At 36.7% G+C, this 13,653-nt stretch overlaps 3 protein-coding genes across 5 annotated transcripts; 2 read left to right on the top strand and 1 right to left on the bottom strand.

Moving 5' to 3' along the window:
• Positions 1-196: 196 nt before the first annotated feature.
• On the top strand, positions 197-5,610 carry LOC115997089 (pentatricopeptide repeat-containing protein At3g53360, mitochondrial). 2 transcript variants are annotated; one of them, XM_031236564.1, is made up of 3 exons: positions 197-451; positions 2,571-5,055; positions 5,136-5,610. In XM_031236564.1, the coding sequence occupies exon 2, from the start codon at positions 2,626-2,628 to the stop codon at positions 4,930-4,932; it is 2,307 nt and encodes a 768-aa protein (XP_031092424.1). In that variant the 5' UTR covers positions 197-451; positions 2,571-2,625; the 3' UTR covers positions 4,933-5,055; positions 5,136-5,610. The 2 variants fall into 2 exon arrangements, with proteins under 2 accessions (XP_031092424.1, XP_031092425.1); XM_031236565.1 differs by having other exon boundaries at positions 2,568-5,055.
• A 1,681-nt stretch (positions 5,611-7,291) lies between these two features.
• LOC115996207 (ribonuclease P protein subunit p29) lies at positions 7,292-11,069 on the top strand. 2 transcript variants are annotated; one of them, XM_031235354.1, is made up of 9 exons: positions 7,292-7,619; positions 8,264-8,502; positions 9,057-9,092; positions 9,196-9,272; positions 9,389-9,651; positions 9,813-9,881; positions 10,006-10,064; positions 10,320-10,421; positions 10,636-11,069. In XM_031235354.1, the coding sequence occupies exons 2-9, from the start codon at positions 8,271-8,273 to the stop codon at positions 10,731-10,733; spliced, it is 936 nt and encodes a 311-aa protein (XP_031091214.1). In that variant the 5' UTR covers positions 7,292-7,619; positions 8,264-8,270; the 3' UTR covers positions 10,734-11,069. The 2 variants fall into 2 exon arrangements, with proteins under 2 accessions (XP_031091214.1, XP_031091213.1); XM_031235353.1 differs by having other exon boundaries at positions 7,292-7,645.
• LOC115996917 lies at positions 10,823-12,299 on the bottom strand. The gene is made up of 3 exons (XM_031236356.1): positions 11,481-12,299; positions 11,216-11,339; positions 10,823-10,884 (listed from the first exon to the last, which is right to left on the bottom strand). The coding sequence occupies exons 1-3, from the start codon at positions 12,297-12,299 to the stop codon at positions 10,823-10,825; spliced, it is 1,005 nt and encodes a 334-aa protein (XP_031092216.1).
• Positions 12,300-13,653: the final 1,354 nt, after the last annotated feature.

Here is a 13,653-nt window from a genome sequence, read left to right as displayed (position 1 = left end):
ACCGACCGAACCGAACATTTTCGGTTAACCGTAACCGAAATTTTTCGGTTCGGTGAATGGTTAAAAGATTTCCAAAATTTCGGTTAACGGTTAATTCGATTCGAAACAGCCGGTTAACCGAATTAATCGAAAATTTTAATATATATATAATAATAATAATAATAATAATAATAATAACCAAAGCCAAATCCCTAATTTACCTCACTGCCTCTCACCCACCCTCTCGCACTCTGTCTCTCGACTCTCTCTCTCACTGTCCGGCGTATCCACCGGCGGGCGGCCATCTTCTCCGTCCACGACTCCACGAGGACCTACTCTAGGGGTCGAGGCCATCGCCAGTCCGCCACGGCGCCACCATCTTCTCCGGCGTCTGCTCTAGCCCCCAGGCGACCAGGCCAGTATGCCACCGTCATCCGCCACTGCGTCCTGAATCTTCTCTGTCGCCGACTAGGTATATATGTATATATTTCCAAGATTATTAAGTTTTAACAGTACCTTGTTTTTTATTTTAGGGATTCCTATACAATAATTTTGTCTATTCATAGTTTTATGATCATGATATTCTTGTTAATTTGACTCTTTGTAGAAGAGGTCAAATGGCCTCTCCTTGTGTTGTGATTCTGGATTTGTTGCTGCAGTGAGATTAACTGCTTAATTTACACCATTTTTGTATGCCATAGATAATTGGTTCTAATTAATTAATAATTAGTCTTCCATAGATAATTGGTTCTAATTAATTACATGGATGCATATGGCTTTATAATTGACTATGTTTGAGGCTTTTGTGTACAATTGTTCAAGCACAATGTTTATGTTTGAGGCTTTTGTGTACAATTGTTCAAGCACAATGTTTTCCATGTCATAGGCAAGGGGAAATATTCTTGTTTGAATGAGAAGCTTGTGGATATAGGGTTGAAATATTCTTGTTTGAATGAGAAGCTTGTGGATATAGGGTTGTAGAACCACAAGGCACTTTGTTCTGTGGCATATTGGAACTGTAATAACTGATAAATGGAGCAAGAAACGAATTCTCTTAAATTTCTTGCTATATTATTCTTATGTATCAAAATTATAAAGCACGTTTTTCAACCCTGAAATTGCATCTGCAGTAAATCTAACTGATAATGAGAAATGTGTAATAAGCTATTTATTTGCAGCATGCATGATGTTTGGATTTACTTTGTATTTAAATAATTTCAAATTTTGATTTAAAATTTCGGTTAATCGGTTAACCGAAAAAAATTTCGGTTCGGTTAATTCGGAACTAGAAACTTCGGTTCGGTTAACGGTTAAAGGGTTTAACAAGCTCGGTTAATTCGGTTTTGGTAGTTCGGTTCGGTTAACCGAATGCACACCCCTAAATTCACATGATTATTTGTCAAATGGTCTTCTATTAAGGTAATCCTAGTCAATTTAGTCTAGCTCGACAATCACAAGATGATATTTACTCAATTCACACTCTTAGGGTTTTCACTTGTTGATTTAACTTTGTATTACAAGATTAGATAGAGATATTGGATGCGGTGCTTAAAATTTATATATATATATATTAAAAAAAAAAAAAATGGTGATCCGGTTCGGTCCAGCCTCTTCTTGCTGATCTAGCCCATCAAAATTTTAAAGAGACAGCAATCCCTAATACCCAAATGTGGAACCCACGAAATTGCGTCTGGACTCTTAAACAGAAAGAAATACAGAACCCCCAATTCTTCGTCTGCTCAATTGTTGAATTTTCTTCGATCTTTGTCACTTCTGGCGGTAAAGTTTAGATCTTTCATCCTTCCAGCATTTACTTGTGTACCTTAAAGCTTCGCTGCAGCATTTCTACATGATATAAAGATACAAATATGTAAACATTGTTTTTAGCTCTTCTGTGTATATGTATCGTCCGCAAGGTAGATTGTAGCATAATAATGCATGTATGGGTTTGCCTTCCATTCATTATCATGTGCCACAATATGTGTTGTATTGTTAACTCTTATCACTTCACCTTGTAATATAATGGGCCAAGAACACTGTTTTCTAACCACTTTACTTGTAATTCTAGTACTGCATATTTTTTACTCGTAATGTTCTTGTTGCTTCGATTCAATGGTTTGTGTATGGTTTATTAGTTTTTCAAAACCATCTCTTCTAAGTTCTAGTAGTGGCTGATATTAGTTAGAAAGAGCAATTAACTTGTTATTGTACTGACAAGTTTGTTGCACAAAATTTTTGCTGTTTGTGAGATTTTCACATTTATTTGTTGTTTTATATTTGTCTAAAACATTCCCATTCATGTATGACTGTATGAGATGAGCACTTCTGGATGGGCCTAACGAGTGAAAATATTTTGATAAACAAGTGAGGGATTTGAACTCGGGACCTTTTACCAAATCTATTATCATATTTAAGTAGTCCACCTCAATTAAAGCATTAAACATTTAGTGAGGATACAAATTTTTAAAATGTATTTATCTGCAACCAATTCCAACAATGGTGATATTCTCGTATTAGTATCCATTCTTCATCACGATACTTATTTCCTTTTATCAATATTTATTTTTTATCTAATTCTTTGTTGTCAGCAGGCATATCATTCTTGCGGGAACCACTCAAAAGTTCCGGTCTTTGACGTACTTGCAAATGCTTGGTCTCCTCCCACATTCACCATGCTCGACGAATTGTCTGAAAGAATTACTCAAAAGACTGCTATCCACATCTATTAATATTAGTCAGAACACTGCACCAAACTTCATAAACGAACAATGGAGTAATGATTACATAAGCTCATTGTGCAAACGGAAGCTATTTAAAGGAGCTCTCGAGGCATTCGAGCTATTGAAAAGGACTACGATTTATCATGTATATCCCAGCACATATACTAATTTGGTATACGCCTGCTCATCCTTACGGTCCTTGGACTCTGCACGAAAACTTTACAACCATGTCTTGATGTCTGGTTATGAACCCGATATGATCTTTCAGAATCATGTTCTTAATATGTTTGGAAAGTGTGGATCAATGAGGGATGCTAGAAGGGTTTTTGATCAAATGGTGGAGCGGAATGTGGTATCTTGGACTTCAGTTATTGCTGGGTACTCGCAAAATGATCAGGAAATAGAAGCAATAAGATTGTATTTTCAGATGCGCCAGTCGGGAATAATGCCAGACCCATTCACTTTTGGGAGCTTACTCAAAGCTTGCTCTAATTTGGGTGAGCTAGAGTTAGGACAGCAGTTGCATTGCCAGGTTATAAAGTCAGAAAGTAATTCTCATCTTATTGCTCAAAATGCTCTGGTTGCGATGTATACAAAGTTCAGCATGATTAACGAGGCAGCGAATGTGTTTTCTCGTATCAAGTTGAAGGACTTGATCTCATGGAGTTCAATCATAGCTGGTTTTTCGCAACTTGGCTATGAGTTGGAAGCCCTGCATCATTTTAGAGAGATGTTTGGTCATGGAATTTACCAGGCGAATGAATTTATTTTTGGCAGTGTATTTAGCGCCTGCAGCAGTCTTTTGCAGCCTGAATATGGAAGACAAGTACATGGTATTTGTATAAAATATGGGCTAGGGCAAGATACTTATGCGGGTTGCTCTCTTGCTGATATGTATGCGAGGTGTGGCTTGTTAGAATCTGCAAAAACTGCATTCTACCAGATAGACAACCCTGATATAGTGTCCTGGAATGCAATTATTACCGGGTTTTCTAGTAGTGGCGATGCTAGTGAAGCATTGGCTTTATTTTCGGAGATGAGGCATCTGGACTTTACTCCAGATGATCTCACAATGCGTTCTCTTCTCTGTGCTTTTGTTAGTCCCTTAGCCCTGTTTCAGGGAAAACAGGTACACGGTTTTATTATCAAGATGGGGTTTGATTTGTACATTCCGGTATCTAATACCTTGCTTTCGATGTATTCAAATTGTTCAGACCTTTTTAGTGCATATAGGATGTTCGGGGAAATTCAACACAATGCTGATCTAGTTTCATGGAATGCTATTCTTACGGTGTTTATACAACACAATGAGGCAGGAGAAGTTTTCTCGCTATTTAAGATGATGCTTCAATCTCATTATAAGCCTGATCGTATTACTTTAGTCAATATAGTTGGGGCTTGTGGGAAGGTAGCCTCTCTAGAAATGGGAGATCAAGCTCACTGCTATGCTCTGAGAACCGGGCTTAGTCTCGACATCACAATCAGTAATGGATTAATTGACATGTATGTTAAGTGCGGCTCAATGGAAAATGCGAGGAAGCTCTTTGATGGTATGGAGAATCGTGATGTATTCTCGTGGAGTAGTTTGATTGTGGGGTACGCTCAGTTCGGATATGGGGAAGAAGCCCTAAAGCTTTTCGGGGAAATGAGGAATTTAGGTGTCAAACCAAGCCAGGTAACATTTGTCGGGGTTTTAACAGCTTGTAGTCATTTTGGGCTGGTAAAGGAGGGGTGGCAGATGTTCCAGCAAATGGAAATGGAGCACGGAATTGTACCTACGAGAGAGCACTGTTCTTGTGTCGTTGACATGTTTGCTCGAGCTGGCTGCATAGACGAGGCCGAAGCTTTTATCAATCAAATGCCATTCGATCCTGACATCGTGATGTGGAAAACACTGTTGGCGGCCTGTAAAACACGTAATAATCTCGATGTTGGAAGAAGGGCTGCAGAGAATGTTTTGAAGATCGATCCCTCGAACTCTGCAGCCCACGTGTTACTCTGCAACATATATGCTTCTACTGGAAATTGGAAAGATTTTGCCGCAGTGAAAGGTTCAATGAGACAAAAAGGTATCAAAAAAGCTCCAGGCCAAAGTTGGATCGAGGCCAAAGATAGGATTCATGTTTTCTTGGCCGAAGATTGTCAGCATCCAGAACGAGAAAAAATATATGCAATGCTAGATGACCTGTGGTTGCAAATGTCGGACGCTGATTATGTTCCAGTTCATGTTTAAAGATTCAATTTTTTTATGAAACTCTCGAGAAATCTTCAAGTTATGCAGTCGGGATTCAGGCTAGTTCGAGCCAGATTCTAGACACAAGATGTACCCAAGGAAGACCTAACTTTTACGCGGAGAGTAAGTACAAACTCGAACTTTCTTGGAATCTTGGTAAGGTAGAAGTTAAAATGGTGCCGGTTTTCATTCATTATTTGCAGGCTAGGAGGCCATTGAAGGCTTTAAGAGGGCTTGTGAGACAAACGACGCCCACCAAATCAGCAAAGACAAAAGCGCGGTTGCAAAGTCCATTAGGCGTGGAGAATGGGACTCTTGAAAAGGGATCAGCGGGTTCTGTGAAGAAGCAGCTCTCGTACCCAATCTTCACCAGCCAGGCCAAGGTGTGCCGCCATCTCCATTGCTGGAAATACAAATGGGGAAGATCAACTAATTGTTCTCATTAAAATGGTGCTATAGCAGAGAACAATGACTGGAGAAAAAAGATGATTGTATTCATGTATTTGTAAAACTTCAGCTCCTCTGCAGAATTGTACTAAAGATTCATTGTTGTTTGGTGTCTGGTTCCAGATAAAGTCAGCAGAGTATATTGAACTACAGTCTTCATCTTTTGTGTATGTGAGTGACAACTCATTTACAAGTGACTAATGTGAAATTTCTTTAGTTTTTAAGTTCAAATTTCTATGATATCATAGGAGGATTGGGTTACCAATACAATTATAGATTAAACATCAAAATAAAAGGCAAATATGTGTGCAGATTAAATTAGCAAACATGCTTGGATTCGTTGGTCTTGTGTTTTACGTGAAACATATAATTTTGAAAAACAAAAAATACTTTGTTAAAAAGAATTACGTGTATCAAGTGAGATGGTTAATATGTTTGAAACTTGGCCTCGATAGGCTTGATTATTGACCAAATAGTCTACTTGATGTGACTTTGCCATATTTTGTATAGTGGGTATTCTATTAATGTTGGTAAGCCTTAGTATTGAAAAAATTAATTAATTTAATATTATTTATGCTATCATCTTTAATTATACATTAAAATAGTATTGATTATCTTTATTTTGTATAGTGAGTATTTTATTGTTGTTGAGGGAATGTCACATGATCGAACTTAATAGAAAAAAGTATATTAAACAGATACTACACTGTAATTGAGTCAATAACTTAATAGAAAAAAGTATATTAAATCAATACTACACTGTAATTGAGTCAATACTCATTACTCGATAGTACTATAAAAAAAAATAATAATAATGTCACTGTTATAATTAGGGGCGAGCAAAATATTGGTTAACCGCCCAATAACCGATAACCGAACCGACCGAAAAAGTCGGTTATCGATCGGTTTCGGTTATTAATATTAAAAAAAAATCGATTTTTCTGTGTTTCGGTTATTTTGCGGTTTTGGTGTTTCGGTTTCGGTCGGTGACCGATAACCGACTTACATACATATATATAACCATGGTCTGCCACTCTGCTGTTCACCCATTCATTCTACCAAGGGAAAATGACACTTTTTCCCCCTATGTTATATGCATAAAGCACTTTTCCCCCTGTGTTATTAAAGTGGCAGTTTTCCCCCTTCAGTCATTTTAAAAGTGGTAGTTTTCCCCCATGTAATGTTAAATTGACATTTTTGTCCTTAAAAACAATTATTTCATTTATTTTTATTCTCCAACTAATTATTACTAATATGTATGGAAGATCACGGTTCGGTACGAACCTAATCGAACACTGTAGCAATTGAACTTAAATAGTATGGACGGTTACGGTTACGATTCATAACCGAAAAAATAAAATAAAATAATTGTTGAATTTAGACTATTTTTAAATAAGAAATAAAATTAAAATAAATAAATAAGCTTTGATTGGCGGTTCAAAATCGAAATTGGAATCGAATCGTACCAATTTATCAAAATAAGTGTTTGATCATTTTCACTATATATGACTGTGGTTCAGTTCCGGTTTACGGTTCAACAATTATTTAATTTTATATTTTTCGGTTCTGAATCGTAACCTGAACCGTCCATACTATTTCAGTATGATTGCTACAGTGTTTGGTTAGGTTCGAACCGAATCGTGACCATCCATACATATAAGTAATAATTTGTTGGGGAAGAAAAATAAATGAAATAATTATTTTTAAGGGTAAAAATACCAATTTAACATTTTAGAGGAAAAACATCCACTTTAATAACACAGGGGGAAAAAGTACTATATGCACATAACATAGGGGGTCATTTTCCCTTCTACCAAATATTAATAGCCCAAATGACTAGAAGCCCAATATAAAAAACAAATGCCCAAACTACAGCTACTGCTAGTAAACCCCTAAATCCCTAATTTCTAATCCATTATTCCCTTCTCCGGCTCTTAGGTTATGTTCTCCACTCCACAGCCACGATGATTCTTCACTTTTCCCTCGTCTCTCACCGCTTCTATGCCTAACGCCTTCCGCCCTCAACGAATCTCCGGTCAGGCTCCCTCACACCTTCCGGCCTCCGCCCTCGCTACCTCATGCGGTCACGCCCTCCGGCCTCCTCCCTCACTAGTCGCTCCTCAGTCCTCACATTCTCACATCCTCAAACGGTCATACCTCACCTCAGCTTCGCCCTTCAGAGTTCAGCCAATCAGCCCTCTGTAGACTGCAGCTCTGCTTCACTGAATCACCGACTCACTGTAACTTCAAGTCTCCAAGGCTCAAAGTAAATTTCATTTGTTACATATTTAAAATTAAAAGGGATTTCCTACATTATATACTGTAATTGTTGCGACTTTAAATTTCTACGTGGAGTCTACTGTTACTGTTAGTGTTTCAAAATTATTTTGGAGTCTGTGTGTTGTTGTGTTTGGAATTTTTAAAATTTTCTTTAATTCTTCATTAATATTTTATGTAAAATTTTTTTAAAAAAATAACCAATGGAATTACGTACTATGTTTGAGACCTTGAGAAAATTAATATAACAATGGAGTTTCAAGTGTGTAAAATTCCAAACATTGTTACTGGGTTTGCATAATTGTATGATTAAGTTGTTAACTAGTAAAATTGTTCGGTTTTCGGTTAACCGATATAACCGAGGGTCGGTTATAGCATTTACGTCGGTCGGTTTCGGTCTTTCGGTTTATCGGTCGGTTACACATAACCGACCGTTTGCTCACCCCTAGTTATAATATGGTCCGGTTTGGCCCAGTCCCCTTTTGCTGGGCTAACCCGTCAAATCTGTAAGAGACTGGAATCCCTAATTCCTAATTACTCAAATATTTAATGTGAACATAAGTAATAAGTAAGTATATAATTAGTATCCGCGAACCGGTCCTTGCAGTTGAGCTATGGCGACGGACAAGGCTCCCGGAGAGCAACGGAAACGGACTCTGGAGGCGTTGGAACGGAGATTCGCACAAGCTGAAACCGACCTCCGCCGTCAAGAGGAGCACAACAACAAGAAGCAAAGAACTCTTATCGCCACTACTCCTCAAGGAAACAAAAACAAAACTCCTTCTCAGATTACTAATACACCTTCTTCCTCGGATCCCTCGATTTCAAATGCCCCATCTAGAAAAGGTCCGTTTTTTTAATATTAAAATAAATAAAAATCCCATCTTGTTTTTTTCCCAAGTCATGTTCCCCTTCCTCATTCGTTGATTAAACTTTATTCTTGGCAATTTCTGTTTTTGTGTGCCCTAATGCAAGTTTAGTTTAAGCCAATTTGCTTTACAAGACTGAGAATTTTTATTTTTTATTTTTACATTATTTGTTTAGTACATATAAAGATTGAGGATTTCTGATGTGTTTCATTATTTGTCTGTGGTACTATTTGCTGTTTAGAACCTGTAATTTTATGGAGGTTGAAATTACAGTTTAACATTACCTAGGCAGGCAGTGCTCCACATTTTATCTGATAATGTAATTTAGCTATGGAGGAGCAGAGTGTAATGGTAGCTAAAATGAGTGTCCTCTTTATTCTATAGGCAGTAGTTTCAATTAGTAATTTTTATCTGATAATGGTGGGGGAGGATATTGGGTTTATATTTCTGGTATTATTTGCTTAGTATAAACTTGTAAAAGTTTTAATTTTCCATGCTTCTGATTTTTGTTGATTTCATTATTATTTCTAGGTAATGTTTCATTTTTAGGTCATTCCTCATCACAAGGTACAATTCTAATTCAAAACTTTTATGTTTTCATTTTTGAGATACACATAAGAGTATGTTTTTTGTTGGGGATCATTTACTTTATGTTGTAATAATGCAACAGATGTAGAAGCAAACCACCCAGCATACTTTCAGCTCTTTCATTCTGTTGACGGGAATCTTCTATCAACTGTTAGCGAGGTAATATTACGCCTTAATTTAGATTTAACTGTCGGAACATGCTCCTAAAAACGTTCTTCGATTAGAGGTTAGGAACAGCTTCTTGCATTCTCTAACAATGTGCTTGGTTGGTATAGGTTTCGAATAGTAAAAGCACAGTTGATTATGTACTGCACGAGCTTCTCCAACATGGTGATTCAGCACAAAAATACATGCAGGGTTCTAAAAGTGTGAAAATTGACAACTATATTCTTCTTGATAATGTTGTGCACAAAAGTAGCATGTCTAGTAATGCTAGCTTGCGGGCTTTAAAGAGCTGCTCAAAACGATCCAAAAAGCATATGTCACTAAAGCAACACAAAAAATGTGGATCATTTGATTTGCCTCCGGAGCTCCACAAGTGAGTTCAGTACTTTCTTACTGAAGAATTTATCTTTTGCTAAAATGATTATGTCATGATTTCTTTGGGGTGGGTATTACTATTTTGAACAAAAAGTTAGATTTCAAGTCTTACATACACTCCGTTTTCTTTTTCTCTAATGCCCTTTGTTTACTTTATAGGTATGAGATCTACAAACAAATGCATGAAATGTGGAAGTGCTATATAAATAAACTTGTGAAAAGTGTCGGGTAACTATTTCTTAAAACTCTCTGGAGTTCTACATTTTTTTAACCAAATATTGCACTTCTCGTCAATCCATTGTTATTGAATCTTCCAACCTCGTACTACTTGACCCACTGGACCACCTTGCAGGAAAAACCAGTTGGCACAATGTCTCCTGAATGCGGACTTGCATGGTGCACTCATTCTAGGTTGAGTTATATGCTTCATCTTGATTTGCATACTACATTCAAGTATATTCATAAATAGGCCCTTTTAAGAAATGCAAAACCGAATACACTATTGAAATGAGATATGCAAAAACCAAGATATTTCTTTTTCTATGCCTGATCAACACAATGTTGAATGGGAATCCAAATATTATTGACATAAGTTCAATGACTAGTTTTTAGTTAATTATGCTTGTTGATAATTCTCCTTTTTTTTTTCCTTTTTCTTTTTGCCAGTTGCTCATTGCAAGCTAGATGGCTATACTGGACTAAATGGTATCATGATCCGCGAAACTGCAGAAACATTTGGAATAATTACAGAAGACAATAGATTCAAAGGTTTCCCTCTCCCAATTTAGTGTTCAATTGTTTGTTGAAAATTTACCCTATGCATAAAAATAAACTTTAATGAAGTTTCCCATCTTCTTAACTCCCTAATACATGAAATGAGAGTGAACATACTTGACTGTGTGCTCTCTATTTCTCTCTGCATGAAGCATAATTTTTTCGCAACCTCGTAATCCTTCTCATATGCATAATGTATAAACTGCAGTTGTGCCCAAGAAGCTTTCCGTTTTTATGCTCCAAGCGGATTCATGGAAGGTTACAATACTCGGGGACAAACTCGCTTCAAGAAACATGATCTCATGATCTTATTAAGGTGTTCAACATTGTCCACAATATCAGAATTCTGCAGAGCTTCTACAAGAAAACATCAGGTCTTATATTTGAACCAAGAATCATGGAAGGATAGCAGAACCATTTTTGGTAGAATACATTAGTGTTACAGAATCTGAGAGTACTTCCAGCACAAATATCACCATATTTACAGAACTGGGAAATTGGGTTAGCACAAAGCACAACTCTTAGTCACCTGAGGATGATAGATTGTAAATTTATAGATGCTAATCTTATCTTTGCTAACATGGAAGAACTCTTTGAAATTTTTGATAAATTGTAAATTTATGAGATGACCCTTTTTTTTTTCTTTTTTTTCTTTTTTTTTTTTCCGAGTGACGTGCGAAACTCGCAGTAACTACTCAAGGATATGCAATTGATAAACCTTACCTTGTGATCTTAGTTGGCAAAGTCTTACAAGGAGGGTAAACCGGTCTAGGTTGTCTATAGCTTACCTGGCCGATAAGTTATTCCCATTGGGAGTTGAGCGTGTATCTTCGTGGCTATTAAGTTAATAGTCTGACCAACTTGGTTTGTGACTTTAGCTGGTAAAAGACCAAAAGGAGAGTAAACAAATAACTGGTTCAAATCAAAAAGGTTAAACAGTGACATGCAAATAAGAACTATGCTTCAACATTAGAGTCTAATCCTTTGATGAATGATTCTGAAACAAAACTCATTATATTCTATGCAACTAAATCAAAGGACATTATACAAAACCACAAAGCATGGCAATATAGCCCTGGAGTCCAAAACCATAAGCTTTTCAGAGGCATCCATGTTCTCCACAGAGTCAAACTCCCCATCTTCTTCCCCATTCACTATACTCCCATTGCAGCACCGAGCAACACGGCCTGCAATCACCCTGCACACAACAATGGCCCTCTTGTTATCATCCCGGCCGCCCCGGCATTTCTCAGCTCTTCTGTGAGCTCTCCAGCTAGTCTTGGAAAGTGTCACAGGCCTCATATCCATTGCAGCATTATTATTATTGCTGTTATGGCGGCCAATGATCCTACAAACCCCGCAACTTCTCCTGTTACAGGTGCTCATGAATTGGCTGAACCCTAACGAGCACGTAATGGCCGTGCCCCTATACCTCAAAACCTCATTCCCATCACCCCACAACCCTCCCTTCGCCTTCACAGCCTTTCTGTAAGCTTCAAACCTTTCATAAACCCCGCTTTCAGGGTTCACTTTGAACACCTTCCGGATTGTGTAGGCGCCGCCATTGCGCTTCCATCCCGCCCGAAAAACCGCCTCCACAACCCCCAATAACGCCTCCCCTTCAACAACCTCTTCCAAGAGCTTAAAGGGTACACTAATCTCTTTCAACCTTGGAAGGGAGAAAACCCTTTTTGCATGGGAATCCAAGCTTTCATGGGGTAATATAGGGTTTTCTTCATAGTCTTCGGAAACAGGCTTTTCCCTTTTTGGGGAAACCACCACACTCGGCCTTGGCTTAAAGCATCTAATGGTGGAACTCGGGTGGCATGCTAGGATTGCTAGAGAACTCATCATCAGACATTTTTCCGACATCGTAATGATGTTTCTTTCTTCCCAAACTTCACTCTTGTGACCAGTGACCAGTTGAGACGAATATGCTTTCTCTATATATATATATATATAGATGAATAGTGTATCAAAAGGAATGAATCCATTAATGGAAAAAGCGGAGATTTGAAAATTTGAAAAAGATTGGAAATGGGTTTTAGTCGTTTAGATAGTAAGGAATGAGAGTGCATTAGGGGGGGTGAGAAGCTGTCATATAAATCAGTGCCAAGATTTATGTCGGAATTTAACAGCTTTCCATATTTATCCTATGAACAACTAAGCATATGCACGTTTATGTTTATGTGCCTTACTTTAATATCATTACCCATTTACCCTAATAATGCTGGCATTTACATTGGTTTTTTTTTTAAGCATTTACATTGGTTTTTTTTAATTGGTTATTTATTCAAAAATCAAAATCATATTTAGAGATATTTATATTTGAATCTAAAACGAGTTCGAGTCTTGTCAATGCATACTCTTGAATATTTGGGCTATTACAGATGAGCAGGGCTTATTCAATGCATATTCCCGAATAGTGATGACAAATTTTCTCGTCATCCAAAAACAGTCATAATTAGATATTATATTCGAATATAAAGAGTTATGGATTATTTGGTATTCTCAAAAGCATATAATGACATAAATATGTAATCTCACTATAATTTTGCGTTTTAATTGTTGATATGGAACAAATCCTTCAATTGATATTTGCCATTTATTTAAAATCATATTTAGAGATTACTAAATTTAATGCATTGTTAACCAATGTTGCAAAAATTGCTAGGCCTTCCTCGAGCGTCCCGGAGCGCCTAGTGCCCTTTTTATTTTTATTTTGTGTCCTTTTTTGAATTTTTAATGTTTTAAAAAGATTTGATAATTATAAAATATTTAATATTTTTAATAGTTAATACTAAAATATTAAATATTAACCTAAAATACAAATAGAATTGTAAAGTTTATAAAGATTTAAAGAATCAAAACACAATTTCACAAAGTATTGATATTAAAGTAGATGATTTTGATTGATTTATTTATTTATTTTACATTTTTTTGTGTTTGGGACCGATTTGAAAGATTTGAGATTTTTTTCTCAAAATAACGTCGTTTTAAGAAAAATAACACATTTAAAAAAAAAAAAAAACAATAGCTAATTGTTGGCCCGCGACCTTCTTGGCGCCTAGGCGTGATTTTTGCAACAATGTTGTGAAATCTATTGCCCCAAGAGCCCCACACCCTGACCCTTATAAGAGGGAACAAAATTAGAAGTCTTAAATTATGTCTATATTTTAATTTTACATTGAAAAGGTTATAAATTGTGCTAAAAATGTTGGATCAT

The sequence above is a fragment of the Ipomoea triloba genome, chromosome 11 (genome assembly GCF_003576645.1).
Source record: "Ipomoea triloba cultivar NCNSP0323 chromosome 11, ASM357664v1".
NCBI lineage: Eukaryota > Viridiplantae > Streptophyta > Magnoliopsida > Solanales > Convolvulaceae > Ipomoea > Ipomoea triloba.
Note: the sequence above shows the minus strand (reverse complement) of the source record. Positions and strands in the feature narration are given on the sequence as shown.

Bases quoted from the DNA above. Each gene is read 5' to 3' on its own strand.
- LOC115996207 (XM_031235354.1), top strand. From the start codon at position 8,271: ATGGCGACGGACAAGGCTCCCGGAGAGCAACGGAAACGGACTCTGGAG. The intron at 8,503-9,056 runs GTCCGTTTTTTT...TATTATTTCTAG, and splicing joins AAATGCCCCATCTAGAAAAG to GTAATGTTTCATTTTTAGGT. The intron at 9,882-10,005 runs GTAACTATTTCT...ACCACCTTGCAG, and splicing joins AAACTTGTGAAAAGTGTCGG to GAAAAACCAGTTGGCACAAT.
- LOC115996917 (XM_031236356.1), bottom strand. From the start codon at position 12,299: ATGTCGGAAAAATGTCTGATGATGAGTTCTCTAGCAATCCTAGCATGC. The intron at 11,340-11,480 runs GTTTTGTATAAT...GATTTGAACCAG, and splicing joins CTATATTGCCATGCTTTGTG to TTATTTGTTTACTCTCCTTT. The intron at 10,885-11,215 runs GTAAGCTATAGA...TTGTGCTGGAAG, and splicing joins GGGAATAACTTATCGGCCAG to TACTCTCAGATTCTGTAACA.
- LOC115997089 (XM_031236564.1), top strand. From the start codon at position 2,626: ATGCTTGGTCTCCTCCCACATTCACCATGCTCGACGAATTGTCTGAAA.